At 46.2% G+C, this 25,260-nt stretch overlaps 1 protein-coding gene across 1 annotated transcript in view; it reads right to left on the bottom strand.

The window, feature by feature from the left end:
• The window catches only part of LOC138297149 (adhesion G-protein coupled receptor F3-like), a 385,565-nt gene that overhangs the window by 89,996 nt on the left and 270,309 nt on the right, over positions 1-25,260 (bottom strand). Inside the window, exons 9-10 of the mRNA XM_069236640.1 lie at positions 24,733-24,864; positions 16,846-17,030 (exon numbers count right to left, since the gene is read on the bottom strand). Of these exons, the coding sequence (XP_069092741.1) occupies positions 16,846-17,030; positions 24,733-24,864 (317 nt within the window). The remainder of the gene's footprint in view (positions 1-16,845; positions 17,031-24,732; positions 24,865-25,260) is intronic.

The following is a 25,260-nucleotide window of genomic DNA, read 5'->3' as shown; positions in this document are numbered from 1 at the left end:
AAGGATCGTCCCTCAGGCTGATCCTCTTCAATGCCTACATGACGCCTCTGACCGACACCGTCAGATCACACAGACTCAACATTAACTCTTACACCGATGACACACAGCTCAACCTCTCACTGTCTGAAGATCCCTCCACCACAAAAGCTAACTTTCACAGATGCATGATGAAAGTAGCGGACTGAATGAAGGACAACTGTCTCAAACTCAATACCGAAAAATGAAAGTCCTCATCTTTGGAAACAGCACCTTGCCAGGGACTGAGATATGGTGGCCCACAGAGCTCGGCACCCCCCGCCCTAACAGGCCATGCCCGCAACATCGGCATCATCCTGGATCGCAAGTTATCCCTGAAGAAACAAGTCAACACAGTCTCATCTGCCTGCTTCCACACCATTCACATGCTCTGCAAAATCATCACGTGGCTCCCAGCAAACACCAGAAGGACACTCATGCAGGCTTTCATCACCAGCAGGCTGGATACGGAAACACACTAAGCAGGAATCACAGCATGTGTCCTGAAGAGACTCCAGACAATACAGAACTCAGTGGCAAACTCTTACTCGACCTCCCTATAAGAACCCATATCACACCTCATCTCAAGAAACTACACTGGCTCCCAATTCAGAAGAGATGATAGTTCAAGCTGCTAGCCCATGCCTACAAGGCCCTGCACAACGAAGGACATACATACATAAACAAACGCTTGACCTTCGACCAACTGACCAGACACCTCAGATCAGCTTCCCTCTCCATTGCAAGACCCCAGGGATCCATTGAGCCAACAGCAGAAGATGCTCCTTCTTGCACCTGGCAGCCACGACTTGGAACAACCTTCCTCTGCACCTCAGGACCGCACCATCACTACAGCAATTCAGAAGAGAATTAAAGACCTGGATGTTCGAATGATCACACCTCCATGCAGCAGCATACAGCTCCAGCACCTCGAGACCCTCATGGATCATTTGCTGCACTCTCTAGATATTTGTTTGATTGATAAATACATCTCTCTCTCTCTTTCTGGGTAGTTATTGTAAAGACCATGTTTCCATTTGGAAAAACAACTTTAGATTTGCTGATAACTTTGGTGCTGTTTGGCAAAACTTTCCACAATAAACTTTCTTCCAACTCAGCTTCATATTGGAAAGTTTCAGGATGATCCATCAAGCAGGGACTGAGAAAAAGGAATGGGATCCCAAAACGCATTTTCCCCATTCATTTTTGTGTAGGAACTTTAGGCACAGCTGCAGCCCAAATGGCTGAACGGATTTACACCAAAGGTGGTAGAAACCTAGATCTTGGCACAGAAAGAGTGTGTTTTCTGATTTGGTGTAAATCTGTTCAGTACTTGTTAAGTAATTAGGGCTCAAAACCTTTGTACATATTATGCCACAGAAGCTCCACGGACCCGACAGATATCATGCTGATACGATCTGATTGGTTATCACCACATCAACAAAGATGTGGTGGCACCTATTTCAGGACTTGGGACTAAGTCCAGAGTCCTTTAAAAAGGTTCAAGAAAAATGCTAAGGGTCAGTGTGCCCATTACTTTAATCCCATTGGTGTGTGTGTCGACCAATAGCCGACACAAGCACACCCTCCCTAGTGCGGGCCACGATCAGTGGCCAACGGCAGGGAAGGATTTTTTTTACCCCCTTGGGAGACGCAGAAGAGCCTCCGTGTCTCCCCATCCCCCACCCATCGAGGTACGCTCCGCTTTCCATTGATGTCTTCCTGGCACCATTTCCTGGCACAGGGTGGCTGCGATCCATGGTCAGGAACCAGCCCTGGGCACCAGGTATCTTGTTTGGTGGGGTCAGTCCCCATATATTTACTTTAAAAAAGACTGGTTTTCCCCTTAGAGCAATCACCCCCCACAGGGAATAAAAATATGTTAAAATTATATTTTTGGGGAAAACAATCAAAATGGCGGGTCCGGCCATCCTGACAAGGGCCGACCCTCTAGGGGGGCATAATTTAATTTAAAAAAAGAATGTTTTCCCCTGGCGGGGCGATCGCACTCCCAGGCGATAGTTAAAAAAACATAAATAATTAAAAATGTTGGGGTCAGCCCTCCTGACATGAGCTGACTCCCTATGGGGGCATATTTTTTTTTTACATATTTGGTTTGCCTTGGGGTAGCGATCGGCCCCAGGGAAAGCACACATGTATGAAAAAAAGGAAGATAGGGAGAGACTCTTTCCTTTCTCTCTATATATAAGTATGAATATATATATATATATATATATATATATATATATATATATAGAGAGAGAGAAAGAGAGAATTCTCTCTCTCTCTAGCTATCTACATATATATATATATCTATATATCCCCACTCTCTTCTTTCTTGACAGAAGAAAGGCACTCCAATCAATCAATCAATCAAAAAAATGTATAGAGCGCACTACTCACCCGTGAGGGTCTCAAGGCGCTTGTGGGGGGGGTGTTAAGGGGGGGTTACTGTTCGAACAGCCATGTCTTGAGGTTTTTTCTGTAGAGTAGGAGGTCTTTGGTTTTGCGGAGGTTGGTGGGGAGGGAGTTCCAGGTTGTCGGGGCGAGGTGGGAGAAGGCCCTGCCTCCTCTGGTGGTTCGATGGATGCGGGGGACTGTAGCTAGTGCAAGGTCGGCTGATCAGAGGTTGCGGGTGGGAGTGTGGAAGTTCACTCTTTCGTTGAGGTAGGTCGGGCCGGTGTTATGGAGGGATTTGTGTGCATGGATGAGGATCTTGAAAGTGATTCTCTTTTCTATGGGGAGCCAGTGAAGGGATTTGGGGTGTGGTGAGATTCGTTTGTGGCGGGGAGGACAAGGACAAGGCATGCAGCTGTGTTCTGGATTCTCTGGAGTTTGCGTTTGAGTTTGAGTGTGGTGCCGGCGTAGAGGGCGTTACCGTAGTCTAGTCTGCTGCTGATGAGTGCATGGGTGACTGTCTTCTTGGTCTCTGGGGGAATCCATTTGAAGGATGTTTTAGAGTGTGTGGAAGCAGGAGGAGGTTAGTGCATTGATTTGCTGTGTCATGGAGAGGGAGGGGTCCAGGATGATGCCAAGGTTGCGTGCGTGGTTTGCGGGGGGGGTGCGGGCCTAGGGCGGTGGGCCACCAGGAGTCGTCCCATATGGTTTTGTTGGGGCCGAAGATGATGATCTCAGTTTTGAGGTGGTTAGTTGTCATCCAGTTGGCGGTGTCAAGGAGAGCAGCGTGTAGGTTGGATTTGGCGGTGGTGGGGTTGCAGGTGAGGGAGAGGATGGGTTGGGTGTCATCTGCGTTGGAGAGGATAGTGATTTTGTGTGTTCGGAGGATGTTAGCTAGGGAGATCATGTAAATGTTGAAGAGTGTGGGGCTGAGGGGAGGACCCTTGGGGGACTCCGCAGATGATCTTGGTAGCGGTGGAGTGGAAAGGTGGAAGGCGGACTCTCTGGGTCCGGTCAGTGAGGAAGGAGGTGAGCCAGTCTAAGGCTTTGTGGCGAATTCCTATGTTGTGGAGGCGTGTGCGGAGTGCGTGGTGGCAGACAGTGTCGAAGGCTGCGGAGAAGTCTAGCAGGATGAGTGCAACGGTCTCGCCTTTGTCGACTTTGGTCCTGATGTCGTCAGTGCATGCGATGAGGGCGGTTTCCATGCTGTGGTTCTTGCAGAACCCGGATTGTGAGGGGTCAAGAGTGTTGTTTTCTTCGAGCAAGTGGGATAGGTAGGCGTTGACTAGTTTCTCTGCAACCTTGGCGGGGAAAGGGAGGAGGGAGATGGGGCAATAGTTGGAGAGGCTCTCCGGGTCGGCTTTGGGTTTTGTTAGGAGAGCAGTGATTTCCGTGTGCTTCCAGGGGTCTTGGTAGGTGGTGGAGTCCAAAGATAAGCTGATTATGTCGCGGAGTATGGGGGCGATGGTTGGGCTGGCTTTGTTGTAGATGCGATGTGGACAGGGGTTGGAGGAGGATCCGGAGTGGATGGAGTTCATGTTTTGTTTGGTTTCTTCGTGTGTGGTGGGGGCCCAGGTGGTGAGTGTGGTGGAAGGGTTGTGAGTGGGGGTTGAGTTGGTTGAGTGAGGGGTGTTTGTGGTGGGTGTGTGTGGTATGATGCTGTTGTGGATGTCCAGGATTTTGTGGTGGAAGTGGTTGGAGAGGGTGTCACATAGGGGCTGTGTGTGTGTGGGGTCTATGTTGCTGGCTTTGGGTTTGGGTAGCTCTTTAATGATGGTGAAGAGTTCTTTGCTGTTTTGAGAGTTGTTGTCAAGGCGTGTCTTGTAGTGTTCTCTTTCGGCGGTGTGTATGAGTTGGTGATGGGTGCGAATGGTGGCTTTGAGGGTTGAGAAGTTGGTTGTAGAGGGTTCTTGTCGCCATATTTTCCTCGCTTGGTGGCATTTGCGCTTGGAGTCTTGGAGTTCGGGGGTGAACCATGGGGCGTTCTTGATGTTGTGGGTGGCAATGTGTTTTCTTATGGGGGCTAGTGTGTCTGCGCAGGTAGTGATCCATTTAGAGAGGTTGTGTGCTCCTGTGTTGGGGTCGTTGGTGTGGGGGGGAGGTTGTGAGCCAGTTGGGAGTTCAGGCGTTCTGTGGGGATCTTGTCCCACATGCGGTAGGGTGTGGTGTGTTGATGGTGGTGTGTGGGGGGTTTGGTGAAGGAGAAGTGGACGCAGTGGTGGTCAGTCCAAAGGAGTTCAGTGGTGTGGGTGTAGGCTATGTGTTGGCTTGAGGTGAAAATTGCGTCGAGCGTGTGTCCTGCTGAGTCGGTGGGTGCGGTGACCAGTTGTTTGAGTCCGAGGTTGGTCAGGTTGTCTTTGAGGGAGGTAGAGCTGTGGTCTTGAAGGTTCTCCAATTGAAAGTTGAAATCACCAAAGAGGATGTAGTCTGTGGAGGTGAGGGCGTGCGAGCTGATGGTGTCGGCGATGGTGTCGCAGAAGGCGGGGCGTGGTCCTGGTGGTCTGTAGATTAGTGTACCTCTGAGGGTGGAGTTGTTGTTAATGTGGATTAGGAAGTGCATGTGTTCTCTGTTGTCGATAGTGTCTTGGGAGCTGGTGGTGACTTTGATGGTGTCCCTGTGTAGGATGGCGATGCCACCACCTGGCCTGTTGAGGCGGTCTTTGCATTGGAGTTTGTATCCCTTGGGGGTGGCGATGGCTATGTCGGGTTCTGAGGAGGGGTTGGTCAAGGTTTTCATGAGGAAGGCAATGTCAGGTGAGTGTGATGTGATGAGGTCCCAGAGTTCTATGGCATGTTTGTGAAGGGAGCGGTGTTGAGGAGCAGGCAGTTGAAGTTGTGGTGGGTGGTGTTGGTTTGGTGCATGAGGATGTTGTTGCGGGGTGTGTTCTGGTTATGGGGTAGTGTGCTGTGGGGCTAGTTAGTGGGGTGGGGGCATAGCAGGTAAGTATTGAGTTGGGGGTGTTATGCTTGTTGTCTGGGGTCGCTATGGTTGGTGTGAGAGATGAGGAGCAGGAGAAATGACAGTTGTGGCAGGTGAAGGGGCCATGAGTGTGTGTGGGGCTGGAAAGGGTGCAGGTGGGGCGAGGGCCTGGGTTGAGTGAGTGGAGGGCGAGGGGGGAGTAGATTTGTCTGAGGGGGCCGGGGGACTGGCGCTAGGTGCGGTCTTGGCGCGGATGGGCTCAGACGGGCTTGCCTTTGGTGCGTCCGCGCCGCGGCTGCCATAAATGGGGAGGAGGGAGGGAGTGGCCGCTGGGAGGAGGGAGAGCTGGGTGAATGGGAAGGCTGGGGGGGTGGGGCCGCAGGGATTAGCAGCGGCGGGTAAAAACAAAAGGAAAACAGACGGTGAGGAGGTGGGGGGAGACGGGAGGGCCGCGGGGAGCAGCGGCAAGGGAAAAGAGAAAGATGGAAAATGGACGGTGAGGAGGTGGGGGGAGGCGGGAGGGGCTGCGGGGACGCAGCACAAGGGAAAAGAGAAAGATGGAGAACGGACGGTGAGGAGGTGGGGGGAGGCGGGAGGGGCTGCGGGGACGCAGTGGCAAGGGAAAAGAGAAAGATGGAAAACGGACAGAGAAGGAGGTGGGGGGAGCAGGGAGGGGCCGCGGGGACGCAGCGGCAAGGGAAAAGAGAAAGATGGAGAACGGACAGAGAAGGAGGTGGGGGAGGCGGGAGGGGCCGCGGGGACGCAGCGGCAAGTGAAAAGAGAAAGATGGAGAATGGACGGAGAAGGGGGTGGGGGAGGCGGGAGGGGCCGCGGGGACGCAGCGGCAAGGGATAAGGAGAAAGGTGGAAAACAGACAGAGAGGGAGGCGGCGCGGGGCGGTGGCGCGAGGAGCGACCTGCCTGCTGAACCATTGGTTAATAAAATACTATCCAATTTTTATTTGCTTGTGGAGTGCCTTTCTTCCATCAAGAAGGAAGAGAGTGGGGATACTAAGACGCGGTGGCGCTCGTCATTTGTTTGGCACCACCGGCGGTCAGATGCGGATAGGCCACTCCAAAACAAGTGTTTATATATATATATATATATATATATATATATATATATATATATAAAATCACTTTTTTACATGTGTTGTTGGCCCCTAGGGAAACCACACATATATTTTTTTTAAAGTGATATATACTTAGATATTTTCTTCTAGATAAAGATTCTCTATATATAGGAAGAGATCTGACTTTTGTCTAGTAGCAGTTTTGACGCATAAAGTAGCGTAGATGGTTTCTATGCCTGCTGCAAAGGATAGATATGTATTTAGCTGACTGGATAAGCAAAGCCAGGCGTTACCTGTGCTTTAAAACAAATGAAATGTATGTGTGAGGGGGGCTATGCAGAGGTGAAAGGGCCCTTTTGCTGTGTGGAAGTGAGGGAATTTGAAGAAGAGGTCATGGGAGGGAGAGAACCAAAAATGATTGTCGCACTGGGTGCCACCAGCGCTAAAGGCTGTGATGATGGGTGTGTGGTAAGGTGAAGTAATAGTGTGTCTTTTTTGTTTTTTTCAGTGTCTTCAGAGATTCTGCTGATTCAGAGAAGAAGGTAAGGTAAGGTGACTGCCATTTACTGTTGCACACATCACACACACACGCATACACAAGCAGTTTTGTGACCCTATCTGCCTTCTAAGTAGGCTTTAGAGGGACAGTTTAGCAAGTAGCAGAGATGGCGTCTCATTGGATGACTGCTGCTGAAGCTGTAACTCGGGTTATGGTGGACAGCTCTGAGGCAGGATCAGAGACTGAGACAGGAGTGAGAGGACAATAGAGCAGAATCTGGGAGTGATTTTTCAGCTGGGGAGTCCCATCCAACGACACCTCTTCCAGTGATTCTGAGGGAGATGATGAGGACAGTCATGCTGTCCCTTCGCAAGCAGTCTGTGCAGCCGGACAACAGCGGTTAACCCAACCCAGAGAGCAAGTGTGTGCGGCAGCAAGCACATAGAGAGTGCTCTCTTGGCAGCCCCTCGATTTAGTTCAGCCCCAAGTGCCATATTTTATGGTGACCCTGGATGTAAAGTCGATACGGCCAACTTTTTGCCAGTCGACAATGTCCATCTCTTTTTGGATGTTGACTTCCTTTCAGCAAATTGTGCAGCAAACAAATTTGTATGCAGAACAATTTCTGAGGGAGCATGGAGGAACTCTAGGGCCCCATTCTAGGGCATGCCAGTGGACCCAAAATGGGGTTAGTGCAGACACCCACCTTGCAGACCTACTGGACAACTCGCACGGTTTGGGTAACACCCACCTTCGAACCGTACATGAGCAGAGATTGTTTTTTGCTATTTCAGTGCATGCTGCATTTCAATGACAATTCTGCTGCATTGCCCCAAGACCATCCATACCATGACAGGTTGTTCAAAATTCGGACTGTCATTGTACAGTTGTCTACCTGGTTTCCAGAGGTCTATACTCGTGGAAAGAATATAGCAGTCGATGAGTCCTTGATCCAGTACAAAGAGTGGCTGCTGTTCAGACCGTACATTGAGAGCAAAAGAGCTCGCTATGGCACCAAGCTGCACATGCTGTGTGAGGGCTCTTCTGGCTATGTGTATAGCTTGAGAGTGTATATAGGGAAGGACTCTAACTTAAACCCTGGAGGTTGCCCTCCCACGTTAGGGGTCACAGGGAAGATAGTATGGGAGCTTGTCCATCAGCTCCTTCACAAAGGGTATAACCTTTTAACCTTTATGTGGACAAATTCTATGTAGGAATAGAGCTGTTCAGTGAGCTCTACAAAGCTAGCACTGTGGCCTGCGGTACTTTTCGTTGTAATCGCAAAGGAATCCCGCAGGAGCTTGTTTGCAAGAAACTCCAGAAATCCCACAGTACTGTGTTGCATTCCAACAAACTGCTTGAGGTTAGGTTCTCAAATAGGCATGAAGTATACGTGCTCACTACAATTCATGATGAGAGCACTTCCCCCATCATGGTTTGGGCTCAGATGGTCAAAAGTGCACAAGCCCACCTGTATACTTGATTACAATGAGTACATGGGCGGAGTGGACAAAAAATGACCAGGTTCTTCAACCATACAGTGCATGACGTAAAACTTGCACTTGGTACAAGAAACTGTTTACTCAGCTGATCTAGATCTCAACGTACAATGCGTATGTAGTTTATCTTCAGACAACCACAGAAAGACTCATGACTTTCCTTGACTTCCAGTTGTCTGCAATTAAAAGCCTCTCTACTGTTACAGAAGCAGTAACCTCCACTTCATAGGTTCTGGATCAGGTGGCAAGGCTGCAGAAGCGGCACTTTGCTGATTGCAGTCCTAAAATACCCAAAAAGGATTCTCCATCTCATTGCTGCAAAGTGTGCTCGAAGCATGGAAAGTGGCATGTGAGTCGGTATTACTGTCCCCAGTGCCCATCTCAGCCAGGCATCTATGTCCCTACTTGCTTTAGGTTGTATCATACTAAAGCAAAGTTCTGGGAAATCGACTGAGGTGGAGCTGCCTTTGACTAAACCTTTCAGTGGCTGTGCACAAATAATGAACGCACATGGGCCACTGCTTTGTTAGGCAAGCAGCGACAGAATTTTACTTCATCTACGTCAGGAAATCATGGACTTCCTTATGGCCTGCTTGACACCTTTATCCACAGTCAGAATGTGATAGGTTTTCTCTTCGATTAACGTGCATTATAGTCCCCACACTCTACATACTAGTGGACAGTACATATGCCACATTGTCATGGAGTACCATGTGTGGCAAAATGTTAACGGCATGACTTAATTTTGAAGTGGTGTTAGGAAACTTATGTATGCTACATAAGGACCACCATGATTGCCAACGAGAGCCAGAGTAAGTGTAATAAGTCAAACAGATGTCCTGTGGGACATATTAACCAATATTAGTAGAAGTGTTGGTGAATGAGTCCCACAGGATATTTGTTTGACTTTTTACCCTAGGATGTATTCACCATCATGTCTGCCTTAGTTTCAACTGTAGACATGCTCGCTCATTTTGAGGAATAGGCATCCCAAGGCATATTTGTACACCCCCAACGTACAACCACAAACTGGAAGGCGTTGGATTTAGCACAGTGAGGGGCATATTTTTACTCTGTTTGCACCGAATTACTGTATTTTTTTTTTACTCTAATTCGGTGCAAAACTAACTCCATATTTATACTTTGGTGCTAGACCCATCTAGCGCCAAATTTATGGAGGTAAAGTCATTTTTTGAATGGGGAAACGTATCTTGCCTTAATGAGATGCAAGGTAGGCGGTCCCATGCAAAAAATGACTCTACGGCCTTAACGCCATATTTATACTCCCGTGCAAAAATGGTGCACAGGAAGGAGGAGGGGTCAAAAAATGGTGCAAAGATTACTTTGCCCCATTTTTTAACGCCTGGGTCAGGACAGGCGTTAGGGGACCTGTGGGTCTATTTCCATGGTGGAACACCATGGAATAAGCCCAATGGTGCCCTCCCCAGGCCCCAGGCACACCCCCACCCACACCAGAGGGATTTCAGAGAATGGGGGACCCTATCCCAGGTAAATACAGATAAGTATTTTATTTTATTTTTTAAAGTGACATAGGGGGCCCTGAAATGAGCCCCCATACGTGGCACAGGGTGCAATGGCCATGCCTAGGGGACCCTGGTCCCCTGTGCTGGCCTTTGGGGTGGTGGGCATGACTCTTGTCTTTTCCAAGACAGGAGTCATGTGGTATGGATGGTTTTGTGTCAGAAAATGACTTTAGGCAGGTTAGAGTCATTTCTTTTTACTCTAACCTACCTAACGTCATTTTTTGGTGCAAACCCCCTTCTTCCATACCGCCAGCCCCAGCCGACTTATGTCATTTTTTTTTTACACTAGCCTACCCTTTGCACCGGCTTGCACCATTCCATAAATATGGTGCCCGGCTGGTGCACAGAAGTGGTGCAAGCCGGTGCTAAACTTTTTGGTGCAAAACTGCCCTAGTGCAGTTTTGCCCCAAAAAGTATAAATCAGGGCCTAAGTGTGTTGATGGCACGTGAAAGACATTATTTTCATGAACTTCAAGTAGCTAATAGTGGAAGGAATTACTTGGCAATTAAACAGGATTAGTCATGACTCAGTTCCGGGGACTAACAGCAGGCGTAGGTGGTCCAGAATTATCGGCTCCACAGAAAACCATAGTGGATTTTTCAAGCCTGATGTTTCCCCCGATGAGGCCCTACCTTTAATACTTGGAGGGTTTTTGATCTCCCTATTATGGGATTCCTAATTGTTTAAAGGATTAGGTACGTCTAAGGTCCTGACGAATCGCATAAGATCATTTATTGACTAAAAAACAGAGAGAAACATGTTGACCTACGATACAGAGTAACACAGGGGATCTTGGGTTTACTTTTTCCTTTACTACTCTCTATTACGAGATCTAGTAACTATACTAAAAATTGCTTTCATATGGGGAGTGTAGACATTATTTTACCATATCCCTATTTATTGTTTTTAATCATGTCAGAGGTATCAGCATTAGAATAAATTAATAACTTGTTACCTCTAGTCATTTTTAACCATCCTTATACCAATCCTTAATTATCTTTTGACCGGTTGTGCATTATTTTCAAAAAGATCTCCGGCAAAGAGACCCCGTGTGGGGCCGGTCAGGCATTGCAGCGCCGGCCTGACGAGGAGCATAGCCCTATGATTAAGCATGTCACCGGAGGGTGAGTGAGGGCTCTTGCTTCGAATACTTTGGTTTCCATTGAATGCAGAACCACTAAGTTTGAAAGAAACCTTCTTGCATTTTTGGAACCGTGTTTACATTATTTGATTTATTGATTGTCTGGCGCTTTACACACGGGACCAGGATTCTTTCCTCCGAATCTCCCTCCCTGTTGTTGTTTTCTGATGAGGACAGACATGAACGGGTAAGAAAAGCTTATGGTAGGTGTGCTTCCACATGGATATTGCACAGGTAGAAGGTAAATATTAAAGGTAGTACAGATGCACATCATCTACACGTATGGATTTAAACCCATTGGTGCCACCCTGCACTGAAGGGCAATGACAAATATGGGTCAGTGTTTGGCCTGCTTGCCATGTTCATCTTCCATCAGAACTTAGTAGATGTTCAGTTTGCTGTGTGATAAGTGCATTTCAGTCACATCACTGCACATACTGGTGGCTGGGACATATGCTATGTTCTCACGAACTACCCTGTGTGCCAAACATTACCCAAGGCATACTCAGACACCCCCAACTTGCATCCACAAACTGGAAGGAGTTGGATTTAGCACAGTGACTGCGCTAAAGGCGCATGAAAAACATGTCTTCCTGAGCCTAAGGTGGCTGTCATGGGAGTCATTAGTAAAGGTTTCTTATGTATGCCTTCGTTAATGCTCAGGAAGAAGGAGGTGGTTACTTGACTGGTGGTAAAATGTATTCAAATGTATTCCATCCTGTGGCGTATGAATGTGGATTGGGCCCGTGGCTGGTGGTATGAAAGTGTTGTGTGTTGTGCATGAATGGTATGTGAATGAACCATAAAGCGATTGGTGTCTTGAAGTGGCTTTATGGCTCACCTTCAGAAGGCTTGGTTTCAATATTCAGATACTTTGATAAGTAGTCATGCTTTGAAACCATAATTTCTGGAGGTGCTAAAACCAACCGGTATGAGTGGTGGATAAACTTTAACATACTAGTACCAGGTGAATCCAAGGATGCAGGACTTGCATGGCTCTCACCAGTTTTCCTTCACCCAGAATCCCCTTGAAATCACAAACTTCACTTCAAAAACACATTTGCCTTGCATTCCAGTGAGGGAAAGTCCTGGAATCTGCAGGCAGCCACAATTTTTCTACCACCCAGCGTTCCAGTAAGTCTCCAGAGAAAAATGTTGCCTCATCTGTGTGGGTGGGCAAGTGAACGCAACAGGGAAGTGCCCAAAATGGATTGTGGAAACATCAAAATTACCTACCACAAAACAGCTTGGTCCTGCGCTCAGCAGCCATGTAAGGAAACCTACTAAACCAAGACATTTCTGAGAACTAGATAACCAGGGCAGTCCATGAAAGTGTGGCGTGTGTATGGGTTCCACAAAGGTTTTTTACTCAGAATACCCTGCAAAGGTGAAAAGTTGAATAAAAACACTACTTTTCCTTGCTTTTTCATCACGTAAACTACAGCAATTTGCAGGAATCCACACAATTCCTGCCAACCAGTGTTTCCCCACTTGTCCTGATAAAAACACAACCCAACTTGTGTGCCTGTGTCTACTGCCTGCGTCAGGAATGAATCACTTAAGGGTCAACAGAAGGCCTCAAGCAAGGACTACTATTGACCCTTGTGTGATCCATTCCTGTCACGGGCATGGGGAGTGTTTTTATCAGGACAAGTTGAGGAATGCTAAGTTGTAAGATGTTTGTGAATCCATACATATTCCTTAAGTTTAATTCACGTAAATGCAACGATAAATACTAGTTTTATTCAACCTCTCACCTTTGAAGGGTATTCTGGGTAAAAAAAACTTTGGGGAATTCACAAAAGTCACACCTCCGTGGATTCCCCTGGGTGTCTATTTTTTAGAAATGTCTGGGTTTGGTAGATTTCCCTAAATGGTTCCAGATCCGAGGACTAATTAGTACACTCACCTCAGTTATCATTATCGCCACAGTATGTTTTGGGCATTTCCTGTTGTGGCCACTAGGCCTACCCACACAAGTGAGGAACCATTTTTTCAGGAGACTTGGGGGAATGCTGGGTGGAAGGACGTTTGTGTCTCCCCTCAGATTTCAGAACTTTTTAGCACTGAAATGTGAGGAAAAGTGTTTTTTAGCCACATTTTGAGGTTTGTAAAAGGATTCTGTGTGACCGAACCCAGTGAGAGCCCCACAAGTCATCCCATCCTGGATTCCCCTCAATGTCCAATTTTCAAAAATGCACAGGTTTGCTAGGTTTCCCTAGGTGCCGGCTGAGCTAGAGGCCAAAATCCACAGCTTGGCACTTTGCAAAAAACACATCTGTTTTCATTGGAAACGTGATGTGCCCATGTTGTGTTTTGCAGCATTTCCTGTCGCGGACACTAGGCTTACCCACACAAGTGAGGTACCATTTTTAATGGGAGTTTTGGGGGAATGCTAGTCAGAAAGACGTTTGAGGCCCCCCTCGGATTCCAGAACTGTGCAACACTGAAATGTGAGGAAAGAGTTTTTTTAGCCAAATTTTCAGGTTTGCAAAAGGATTCTGGGTGACAACCCCACAAGTCACCCCATCCTGGCATTCCCTAGATGTCTAGTTTTTTAAAAATGTACAGGCTTGGTAGGTTTCCCTAGGTGCCGGATGAGCTAGAGACCAAAATCTATAGCTAGGTACTTTGCAAAAAACACATCCATTTTCATTGGAAAAATGTAATGTGTCCACGTTGTGTTTTGGAGTATTCCCTGTTGCGGGGACTAGGCCGTCCCACACAAGTGAGGTACCATTTTTATCGAGAGACTTGAGGAAATTCTGGGTGGAAAGAAATTTGTGACTCCCCTCAGATTCCAGAACTTTGCAGCACCAAAATGTCATGAAAAAGTGTTTTTTTCAGCCAAATTTTCAGGTTTGCAAAGGATTCTGGGAGACAGAACTCAGTAACAGCCCCACAGGTCACGCCATCCTGGATTCCCCTAGGTGTTTACTTTGCAAAAATGTACAGGTTTGCTGGGTTTCCCTTGTGCTGGCTGAGCTACAGCCCAAAATCCACAACTAGGCACTCTGCAAAAAACACATCCATTTTCAAAGGAGAAATTAGATGTGTCCATGTTGCGTTTTGGGACATTTCCTTTGCAGGCACTAGACCTATGTACACAGGTGAGATTCCATTTTTATCAGGAGACTCAGAGGAACACAGAATAGAAGAGCAAGTGTTATTGCCAATTTTCTGTCTCTACATTGTTGCCTTCCAAATGTAAGACAGTATTTAAGAAAGAAGTCATTTTGAGAAATGCCCTGTAATTCACATGCTATTATGGGGACCCCCGAATTCAGAGATGTGCAAATAACCACTGCTTCTAAACTCATTATCTTGTGCCCATTTAAGAAATACTTAGGTGTACTTGATACCTAATTTTTACTCTTTATTTTCTAACAAATTAATTGCTGTATATCCGTCATACAATGAAAACCCATTGCAAGGTGTAGCTCATTTTTTGGCTCTGGGTACCTTGGGTTCTTGATGAACTTACAAAAACTAAGGGGGTCATTACGACCCTGGCGGTCTCCGACCGCCAGGGGTAATGTAGCGTCCGTACCGCCAACAGGCTGGCGGTACGGAGGCCCCTATTACGACTGCGGCGGTAGCGCCGCGGTCGCACCGCCGGGGCCGGCGGTTTCCCGCCATTTTAGCCCCGGCGGTGATAATCGACACCCGTACCGCCAGCCTGTTTCTGGCGGTTTGCACCGCCAGGAAGAGGCTGGCAGTAAGGGGTGTCCTGGGGGCCCCTGCACTGCCCATGCCACTGGCCAGCTTTTCACTGTCTGCATAGCAGACAGTGAAAAGCGCGACAGGTGCTACTGCACCCGTCGCACGGCCGCAACACCGCCGGCTCCATTAGGAGCCGGCTCCTATGTTGCAGCCTCATCCCCGCCGGCCCAGCTGGGATGTCGTAATGGGGGCCGCGGGAGTGCGGCCGCATTGGCGGCCGCACGGCGGTTACCGCTTGGCGGGCGGCTGTAGCCGCCCGCCAAGGTCGTAATGACCCCCTATATATCCCCGCAACTAGAAGTGTCCAGCAGATGTAATGGTAAATTGCTTTTAAAAATCTACCACAGCTGAAAAAAGTTACAGAAGAAAACGTAGACAGAAATGGCTGCTTTTTTTCCAGCTCAATTTCAATATTTTTTTATTTCAACTGTTACTTTCTGTAGGGAGATATTGAAGGTTCTACACAAATTACCCCCTGCTGAATCTAGAATTTTGTCTACTTTTTTAAAATGTTTAGCTGTCCAGGATCCACCATTGTTTTCACACCCATTTCTGTCACTAACTGGAAGGAGGCTGAAAGCACAAAAACTAGTAAAAATGAGGTATGTCCCAGTAAAATGCCAAAACTGTGTGAAAAATTTGGTGTGTTGATTCAAGTCTGCCTGTTCATGAAAGCTGAGAAGATGGGGATTTTAGCATCGCAAACCCTTTGTTGATGCCATTTCCAGGGAAAAAAACAGATGTTTTGCTCTGCAGCACTTTTCCACATTAAAAAAACAAAAACAAATTTTAGCTGTATTTGGGCTAATTATTTGGTCTCCTCCAAGGGAACCCACAAACTCTGGGTACCTTTACAATCCCAAGAATGTTGGGAAAAAAGGACGCAAATTTGGCATGGATAGTTTATGCAGACAAACAGCTATGGGGGCGTAAGCATGAACTACCCCAAATAGCCAGCAAAGTGGGGGGGGGGGGGGGGCAGCAGCTAAGGGGTTAAACAAAAAAGCCCTGGGGCCCGAAGTGGCTTGTGGAAGAAGTCTGTGCCATTGGGTTGGATGCGGAGCTGGTGCAGACTAGGCTCTGTAGCCAAGTGCCTGCTGTGCATGGCCTAAGCCGTGCGAGGCTGCCTGCTAGGGTTGGACGTAAGGCCTGGCCACACCCAAGCCCTGCAGCCAACATTCCACCATGCAGAGCTGAATGCCGTTTGCTGTGGGAGGATGGCTCTACATATGGTAATAAAATATTACTTTATTTTAAAGAAACCCTAGAAAGTATAGTTGGGTGAGACCAAAATCACTGACAACATAACATTTTAAATGTACAAAAACCACTGAAATTGACCAGTTATAATTATCTCAAATAAACATATCTTGTACCCTAAGATGACTATGACTAATGCATATCCATAAATGCAATCAATTCCATGCGTGCTGCTTCCCTTGCAGCATTGACTTCTGCAGGTTGATGTCAGGCTTATAAACGTCCAAGTCAGAGAAATACAAATTACTGCAGGGATGTAAGACAAAAACGGAGCATGAAGGATCGCTGCCAGTCATGCTTATAGTCAGTGTTTTAACCATCCAAGGCTCCCCCATCTGCAATGCTTCCCAGATGTATCTGTAGTTCTACACTTTTCATGAATCTTGGAGGCGATGCACAGAAATGCCCCCAATTCAATCTTCGAGGAGAAGGTTTTTAACTCTAGATATCACATATTTAGGGAAAGGGTTTGTGAGCCACTTTCAGCAAACATATCCAAGCATGTCACTTTGCATGCGTATCAGAAACTGTAGGGAATGATAGAAAGGTGGCTTCAACATTTCAAACACTGGGAGTTAGGTGGGTGGGTAACACTGGACGAGGCGAAATGCACTGGATGTGGGGGAGCAGCCGGCCACCATACACGCAAGAAACCTAATCGGGAGCCCTCTGCAGTCTGCAGCCGAAAATGTGGTGCATGAGTATCTGCGGATGTCCCTTACTGCAAGATGTTGATCATAGAAGCAGGTTTGTCTAAAAATTAAATGTACTTACTCCTACATTATCCAACGCGGCCTTCATTTCAGCACTGATGCAGTTATCTAAAACGCTGAGCCATACACCAGCTGCTGAGCAGTTTCTGATCATGGTCCCGATTCTGCCCGGTGGACAGTTTATAACTGCAGAGATTCCAGCTTTTGTTATCTCCCAAACGGTGGCATCACCTGGGCAATATTTGTCTTTAAAAAAAAACAGGAAGAAAGATTTAAAACATCTTCTTTGGGTTTAAATATTTTTTGGGGGAGAATACGTAACAGCTATTAAAGTTAAGGTGCATGGGAATAACAGGATAATATCACAGGATGTGCATAGTAAAAATAATCTGGTATACAGTGAAAGTTCTCTAACACACTTTTATTGAACAACAACCAGCAAAATATAAGTTAATATAGTACAGAGAGATAAAAAAAGAACCCTTTCAATAAACATATGCATTTTTAAAATGTGAGAATGAGGAAAAAGAAACAGAAAAAAAGAAATAAAAGAAAATAAGTACCAACATGTCTTTATAAACTGGCTAATCAAAACATTAATCGACTATAATAAAGAACATTGCAGTTCTAAATTGAGAAATATAGCAACATCATTCTAAACCGTTATAGAGGATATGAGGGTAAATATTAGAAAATTCAGGGAGGCTTTCTAAATTCGGTAGCAGATAAATCAATATGTTTGCTTCATAAACTGGCTTTATTGAGGGACAAGATTAAAGGCAACCACGTGTGTTCCCGTTCAGAATCTAAAGAGATAGGCTGAGTGAAGGCTCTGTCTGATCAACCATTAAAACAAACTGCATTCCATCAACCTCTAGAAGAGGTATTAACAGCAACTTTCTAATTAGAAGTTATTTGGGGCCAGAAGTAGCAAAGGGTTTTTCCCATTCTGTGTCAATGGGAAAATGTGTTCGTACATATGGCCCTCAGTGAAATGCTACAGCTAGCAATAGATCCACTAAACGAGCTTTATCAGAGAAAGTATTACCAACAGGGCAAATACCACCAATCTGGCCACTTTCTGTCAGACCAATCCCTTTACAGCACATTGAGAAAAAAATTACTGTTGATACTACCATATGCCAATAAATGATGAAGAATGTTTTCCTTTAATGGTGTACAATCTTATTTCAAACGCATTCCAAAATAAAGTCACATAATTTTGGAAAACGTAACTTTCTGAATTTAGAGTCGCGTATGATATGAGAGCTTGGTCCATGTCCAAATATCTTGAATACCTCTAAATTAACATTATTTGCTCCTTTAATGGCCAAGTATCTGCTTTTTAGTTTGTGTTTGCTTGTTTGTAAAGTATCCCATATTCATGCATGGGAGAAGGGCAGAGCACAGGATTTAGCCACAATCTCCTTCTCATGGTGCCATCGGGGGTGCACTAGCTAAATCTGGCTTTTCTGGTGGTGCTTAACCTCATGCTGTGGCACAAAGAAGAGCCAGCAGCACATAGCATGTGATCTGTACCGGAAATACACACGCCAGTTCAAAACACTACAGTTAAATCAACAACACATGGGTCAGACATTTAATACATGTTTCATGTTTGGTATATCAAACAATATATCACATGACCCACTGCTCACACCTGGTTACAGTATGCTTTAGGACTTGAAGCAAAGCCAGTTCACACTACTTTATTAGATCCAAATCTATGTTTTTTGTGCTGGGCTGACCCAACCAGGCCCCTCTGTAGGAGGCTGGCCTGGTTTGTAGTGGGTACCTTGGGTACTTACACCTTATACCAGGTCCAGTTATCCCTTATTAGTGAAGTAGTAGTGTTCTAGCAGCTTAGGCTGATAGAGGTAGCTACAGCAGAGCAGCTTAGCCTGAACTAAGAGACATGCAAAGCTCATGCAATACCACTTATAAGTACTTAACACAGTACTTATACACAAGTTAAGACATTACTCAGTGTTACCAAAAAAAAGGTAGTTTATTTGGGTGACACAGTACCAAAAATGTCTTAGATGCAATACTCCTTCTGGAGGTAAGAATTATACACAATATATACACTAGACAACAAAATAAGGTAAGTAATTAGTCACAGAATAGTGTAAACAATACGAAATGCAATAGAATGTAATGGGAGAAAATAGATCTAGGGGCAACACAAACCCTATACTAAGAAAGTGGAATGCGAATCACAAGTTCCCCCCTAGACAAGTGTAGTGTGTGCAGAATCGCTGGGAGAGTAAGAATACAGTAAAGGTAAGTAAATTACCCCACCCCAGAGCCTGGAAAAGCAGGAGTAAAGTACTGCAAGTTTCCTTAGGACACACTACACCTCGTGATTGGGATTATTGCAAGAACCAACCAAGTCTGCAAACAACAAACAGTGGATTCCTGGACCTGAAGACCTGCAAAGGTAGGAGACCAAGTCCAGAAGTCGAAAGAAGTTCCAGGAAGGACAGAAGACCCTGCCAACCCAGAAGAGGGTGCACAAAAAGAGTCCCCTGTTGGACAAAGGCTGCAGGAATGGGACTCTAGGAAGATACCAGCAGGTTCCTGCATGATGCAAAGGATGTCCCACGTTGTGAAGTTGGATGCAGGTGAGTTTTGGCAAAGTTGCGTTTTGCATCAACTAGATACTATCTGGATCCAGGAGGGACCTGGGGGCCTCAACTCTGTGTGAGGAGGAAGAGGGGTCTTTCAGCACTTCAGAGAGCCCACAGGACACCAGATAGCACCCACGGGAGTCCCAGGACACGGGGACAAAGGAGGTACAAAATGCGGTTGGTGCATCACTACAAAGGAAGGTCCCACACCGCCGAAGAACAACTCAACAAGTTGAGCATCGCAGGATAGAGTGCTGGGGACCTGGGCCAGGCTGTGCATGAAGGAATTTTGCAAATAGTGCGCAGAGGCCTCAGGAGGTGAAGAAGATCCGGTGAACAGGGGTACTGTCTTCTGGGGGAAGGCAAGGTCTTACCTCCTCCAAATTGCGACAGCAGGACCTCAGGACAGTCTGTGTCGATGGGGTCCACCCTCTGTGTTCCAAGGAGCATGCTCATTGCCAGGACAGGAGTCCAAGAGAACCAGTCGTCGACTTAGAAGGTGCCTGAGTGAGCATGGGAGTGACTCCGTCACCCCACAGGAGATTTCTTCGGTCCTTCTGGTGCAGGGTGAAGACAGGGAGTCCTCAGAGCGTGCACACCGTGAAAACTGTTGTAGTCGCTGGCTGGAGCTGAAGTTGCAGAAAAAAAGTATCCCTTGTGGCTACTTTGTTGCTGTTACAGCAGTTCCTGGAGCAGGCTGCGGTTGATCCGAGGTCAGAGGATGAAGTAGTAGTTGCAGAGGATTCCTGTTGGAAACTTGCAAGTAGAATCTGAAGAGAACCCACAGGAGAGCCCCTAAATAGCCCTGAGAGGGGGATTGGCTACCTTATCAGGTAAGGACCTATCAGGAGGGGTCTATGACATCACCTCCTGGCACTGGCCACTCAGAGCCATCCATAGTGCCCCCACACCTTGCTAAGCAAGATGGCTGGAATCTGGGACATACTGGAGGACCTCTGAGCACCACCCCTAGGGTGGTGATGGACAGGGGAGTGGTCACTCCCCTTTCCTTTGTCCAGTTTCGTGCCAGAGCAGGGGACAAGGGGTCACTGTACCAGTGTAGAGTGGCTTATGCAAGGAGGGCACCATCTGTGCCGTTCAAAGCATTTCCAGAGGCTGGGGGAGGCTACCCCTCACCCAGCCTGTAACACCTATTTCCAAAGGGAGAGGGTGTAACACCCTGCTCCCAAAGGAAATGCATTGTTCTGCCTTCCTGGGACTGAGCTGTTCAGACCCCAGAAGGGGAGCACCCTGTCTGTGAGGTGGCAGCAGCTGTAGCTGCAGTGCAAGCCTCAGAGAGCTGGTTTGGCAGTCCTGGGGGTCCATAGTTGAGCCCCCAGATGCATGGGATTGGCTCCCCAATCCCAGATTTGTAATGGGGGGACAATTCCATGATCTTAGACACCTTACATGGCCATATTCGGAGTTACCATTGTGAAGCTACATATAGGTATTTACGTATATGTAGTGCACATGTGTAATGGTACCCCGCACTCACAAAGTCCTGGGAAATGGCCCTGAACTATGTGGGGGCATCTTTGCTAGAGCAAAGGTGCCCTCACACTTAGTAACTTTGCACCTAACCTTCAGCAAGTAAAGGTTAGACATATAGGTGACTTATAAGTTACTTAAGTGCAGTGAAAATGGCTGTGAAATAGTGTGTGCACTATTTCACACAGGCTGCAATGACAGGCCTGTGGAAGGGTTTGTATGAGCTCCATATGGGTGGCAAAATAAATGCTGCCGCCCATAAGGATCTCCTGGAACCCGAATGTCCTGGGCACCTAGGTACCATATACTAGGGACTTATAAGGGGGGTCCAATGTGCCAATTGAAATTGGTAAATGAAGTCACTGGCCTATAGTGACAAATTTGAAAGCAGAGAGCGCATAAGCACTGAAGTTCTGGTTAGCAAACCCAGTGTGACACAGTCAAACACTATGGCCACCACACACATTAGGCCATAAACTATGAGCACTGGGGTCCTGACCAGCAGGATCCCAGTGAGACAGGCAAAAAAATACTGACATACAGGTAAAAATGGGGGTAAGATGCCAAGAAAGATGGTACTTTCCTACACCCTCCTTGATTACATTAATCATAAGTCTGTACAAAGAGGTTTAGGGGCTGTGCAAGGGTCCACTAATGGTGCAAAATCCATTGCTGCTCTCATGAATGCATGTGTAGCATTAGCAGACTTGAAAGTATTATTTTTCTTACAATGTTTCTCCATAGTATATTTAATCTATGAAAACAAGTGCAATGAGTACACTTTGCCGCACCTTCAACAGCACATACAACTTAAGACTTGAGAAGCATTGTGGGAAACTTACTATCTGCCATAGGTGAATGACAATTCTTTTTTTAAGACTGAATGGATGCTCTGCACATAGGTTTTTCCTGACTGCTTGTACGACCTGTCAGCATTATTGTGGTCTTCCTCCCAGGAGTGTAGCTTCAGGTGGGTGTTTGGGGTGTTACACTCCCCCTAATAAATGTATGCTATTATAAATAGTTGGATACAGGTGATTTCAGTTGGGTATTGAGATGTCAGTCAGAATTCAGCAGGAATGTTTAAATACACTCAGACAAAAAATGCACATACACTATTTGAAAGTCCTCAAAAATATTGGTTATTTCACAAAATAGTGTTTTCTCTCTTACTACTCTACCCAAACTGCATTCCTCTCCCTGTCCACTGTCCACTGCCCCTTAGGCCCGACTCGTGTGCTGCGCTTGTCATATAATGTATTTAAACATTATATGCCGGCTTAATTGTCTGAAAATCTGAGGCTCACCCCTGAATCTTACTGACCAAGCTACCCCCCTTCTACCCACTAACTTTTTGTTTTCACCCCTCCTATGTTTGCTGAATTCGTTTTTGTTGGTGTTAGGACTCAGTGCACTTTACCACTGCTAGCCAGAGCTAAATGCGTGTTCTCTACCCCTAAAACATTTATATGTTCCTAGAAGAGTGCTATACCATATACCTAAGGCCTGTAAATTTAAATGCAATTAGTGGGTCTGCATCACCCCTGGTGCCTCCACTTAAGTAGCCCTTTAAACATGTCTCAGGCCTGCCATTGCAGCCTGCCAGCAGTTTTAAACTGTCAATTTGACTTTGCAAAGTATTACCTTTGTCAAGCATAAAACACCTTGTTTAATACATATGTCACCCCTTAGGTAGGCCCTAAACTGCCTATAGGGCAGGGTGCACTGCAATAAAACATTGGACATGTACTTTTAACTTTTACGCCTATAGGGAAAAACTCACAAATTCATTTTTCACTATTGTGGGGCCCACCTCTCCCATAGGGTAACATTGTGTTACCTTATTACATTTTGATTAACTTTTCATTGGGAAAAGGTAGGAAGGTCATTAGTGGTGTCTGAGGTATCAAAATTTAAAATTCTCTTTAGTGGTAAAGTTAGCTTTAAGTCACAGTTCTTAAAATGACAGTTTTGTGCCATTACCATTCTGTGCCTGCAGCCTGTTCCTGGGTCACATGACTAGGTGTGAGTGACAGCTGGCCTTTCAGTACTCCTCCCAGACAGCCACACAATAGAGGGATTAGCTGTGCCTTGATGGGACATCTAAGGCAGGATGAGGTGGAGCTGGGAGTGGCCCCACTTGCACTTTAGTAGCCTGTGCCCTGCTCTCACACAAAGAACCCTACACTAGCCTTTTGTGCCTGTAGCCAGGATGGAGTCAGGGCAGGGAGCCAGGAAATGCTAGACACCTCTGTGGTGGTGAAGGGGGGAAGCCTCTAAAGTTTCTCCTACTTCAAAGTGGGCAGCAGGTATAAAAAGGGGACCCTCAGACTCACTCTTTAGATCAAATCTGGACCTGTGGGGGACTCGGAAGAAGGACTGCCCTGCTGCAAGAAGGACTGCCCAGCTGTTCTGCTGCCCTGATAACTGAGGAAGAAGGACTAGACCTGCACCTTGACTCCAGGACCAACAGAGTGATTTCAAGGGCTAGCTGGCTGACATCATGATCGGAGCCTCAGGTACAGGCTCCAACCATCTTGAACCTGCCCAGCTGTGGTCCCCATCAGACCCAACGCAGCACAACCCAACTGTATGCAGCCCTCACAGCTCCTCAACAGAACTGATGCAGCATGATGCAACTCAATGCAGATCTTGCATTGCAGCCCTCTCAGCTCCTCATCTGAACTGACACAGTTTGGCACAACTCAAAACGAACCTCGTATTGCAGCCATTACAGCTCCTGTTCTGCTGTACTGGCGCAGCATAACGCATCTTGACACAGGACCTTACATTGCTCCTCGGACTTGCCACTGCATGGTACAATGCCCAGCAACAAGGACATAAGGCACAGTTCTCTGAGGACCTAACCTAGCCTCTGTATCCGGCTTGCCTTTATTGCAGTTGGCTTGAACTTGTGTCTTTGTCCCAGTCTGGCTCAACCAGATGAACAAGGTTGGAACTTTGTGCTTTTAAGCACTAGTTTTACCTAAACCTTTGAAATTGCATATCTTCAATTCTACTAATTAGATTTTTGTCATTTTTATGTCAAAAAATTATGAAATTTCACTCGATTTTTCTAAATTGGTGTTGGATTTTTTTGGTGTTGTTTATTCACTTTTCTACTGTTTGTGTACTTCATAAATACTTTGCACATTGCCTCCAAGTTACACTGGTTGAGTGACGCTTTGTGGTTCACCCTGACGATGACTGTGCCTGTTGCTTAAGAGCACACACCCTCCTCAACCAACAACCCAATTTCTCACACAGCTCCTTTAAAACCCTTTGGGCAACGTAAGTCATAACCTGAAAGTGCATAGGATACATATGCATGTGTGGTTGGCACATTATTATATATTGCATTCATTTACAACTGCTTTGGCGAATATGAATTAGACATAACCTATGTTCAAAAATTGAGATTTTTTAGGTTTTCCAGGCACAAACCACAAAAAACCTTTCACGAATATAGCCTAATATGTTTTACATTATCTTAGACTCTTAGAAAAAAGCTTCCAGCTCGCTAAACTGGTGGATTGATTTACAGACGTTTTACTACTACCTAACCTTAAACTGGATTTAATTTTGATTATATAACTTCACTTGAAATCAGTGGTATGAAACAGGTGATATTGAATAGCCCATGGCAGCACATCAGGAAAAATACAAATAGGTGACAAATCTATTTTCTGTATGCGAATTAAAGGTCTTCCATATATTTCACTCATAATGCAAAGAGAAGAGTTGAAATGACAGACCTATCATGCTCGTATGGCTGATTCAGAGTACTGAAAGCTTGAAGAAGAATTTTAATAAAAAGTGAGACATACCTTTTATGACTGTTATTGGTATGGTGTTGCTTTTGCTTTGATTGCTTGGGTTTGTAAAACTGCAGGTATAGGTTGTATCAAACTCTGGAGCTGGAGTGACCAATTTATAACACTGCAAATTGTTGCTTGAGTCTGCCAGACAAATACAAAAATGACATGTACAGATCCATCACTTCACAAATGTTACTCATTACATGAAAACACATAAATGTTTAATAACTGCACTGTCATCAATTTACCATACATGGGATGCGGGGGAGGTCAGGGTGGGCGGGCGGGAAGAGGTGGGCTGAAATTTAGATCACCTTTGATTCTTCCCTAGTAACATCATAGAAGGTGAAATCATGTGCCCTTTAAAGTAATATGCTCAATCTTGTGAAAGGCCGAGCTCAGAGTGGGTAATTTAGTTGTTAGCATAGGAATTCTACAGGCCAGTACAGTAACTGTAACCACTCCAAGGGGTAATACACCACCAAACGTAGTTTGTGCACCCTCACATCGTGACCCGGAATTTGGCTAAATATCCTG

The sequence above is a fragment of the Pleurodeles waltl genome, chromosome 5, assembly GCF_031143425.1.
Source record: "Pleurodeles waltl isolate 20211129_DDA chromosome 5, aPleWal1.hap1.20221129, whole genome shotgun sequence".
In the NCBI taxonomy this organism is placed as follows: Eukaryota; Metazoa; Chordata; class Amphibia; order Caudata; family Salamandridae; genus Pleurodeles; species Pleurodeles waltl.
The sequence above is the reverse complement of the archived record's forward strand: the minus strand, read 5'-3'. Positions and strand labels throughout refer to the sequence as shown.